This window comes from Monopterus albus, unplaced genomic scaffold, assembly GCF_001952655.1.
Source record: "Monopterus albus unplaced genomic scaffold, M_albus_1.0 scaffold5.1, whole genome shotgun sequence".
In the NCBI taxonomy this organism is placed as follows: Eukaryota; Metazoa; Chordata; class Actinopteri; order Synbranchiformes; family Synbranchidae; genus Monopterus; species Monopterus albus.
In genome coordinates, this window is record NW_018127885.1 from 477,254 (window position 1) to 477,724 (window position 471).

Genomic DNA, 471 nt, shown 5'->3' on the forward strand with positions numbered 1-471 from the left:
CTGTCTGAGACCTCACAGCAGGTGAAGGTAAGGTGAAGGTTCTGTCTGTAGATTGCTTTGATTCTATGAATCCTGCAGAAATTATTGACCTCTTGCTTTTCCCACTCTGAAGGACACACTGCGTCAGAAAACGGAGCGTATAGAGGAGCTAGAGGAGGCCTTGAGAGAGAGTGTTCAGATCACTGCTGAGAGAGAGATGGTGCTCGCACAGGAGGAGGCTGCCAGGTCGCTGCAGGAGAAACAGGTACACCAATCCCCTCACCTGAACACACAATCATGACAGAGCAACAATAATTCAGCTGCACATTCATACCAAAAGTACATGCATACTAGGGCTGCATGACAAATCATTTCGTGAGCCTGATTTAGATCCCTGTGCGATATCACTCTCAGGTGCCAATGATTCGCCCATGTTAGCATTAGCAGGAAGATGCCTTGCGACAAACCAAATGGTCCCTTATCCTCACTAAG

At 47.8% G+C, this 471-nt stretch overlaps 1 protein-coding gene across 1 annotated transcript in view; it reads left to right on the forward strand.

The window, feature by feature from the left end:
• Window positions 1-471, forward strand: part of LOC109966721 (ELKS/Rab6-interacting/CAST family member 1) — a 22,952-nt gene that overhangs the window by 14,535 nt on the left and 7,946 nt on the right. Inside the window, 2 exon segments of the mRNA XM_020611810.1 lie at window positions 1-38; window positions 113-244. The exon segment at window positions 1-38 is cut by the window's left edge and continues 98 nt beyond it. Coding sequence (XP_020467466.1) covers window positions 1-38; window positions 113-244 — 170 coding nt within the window.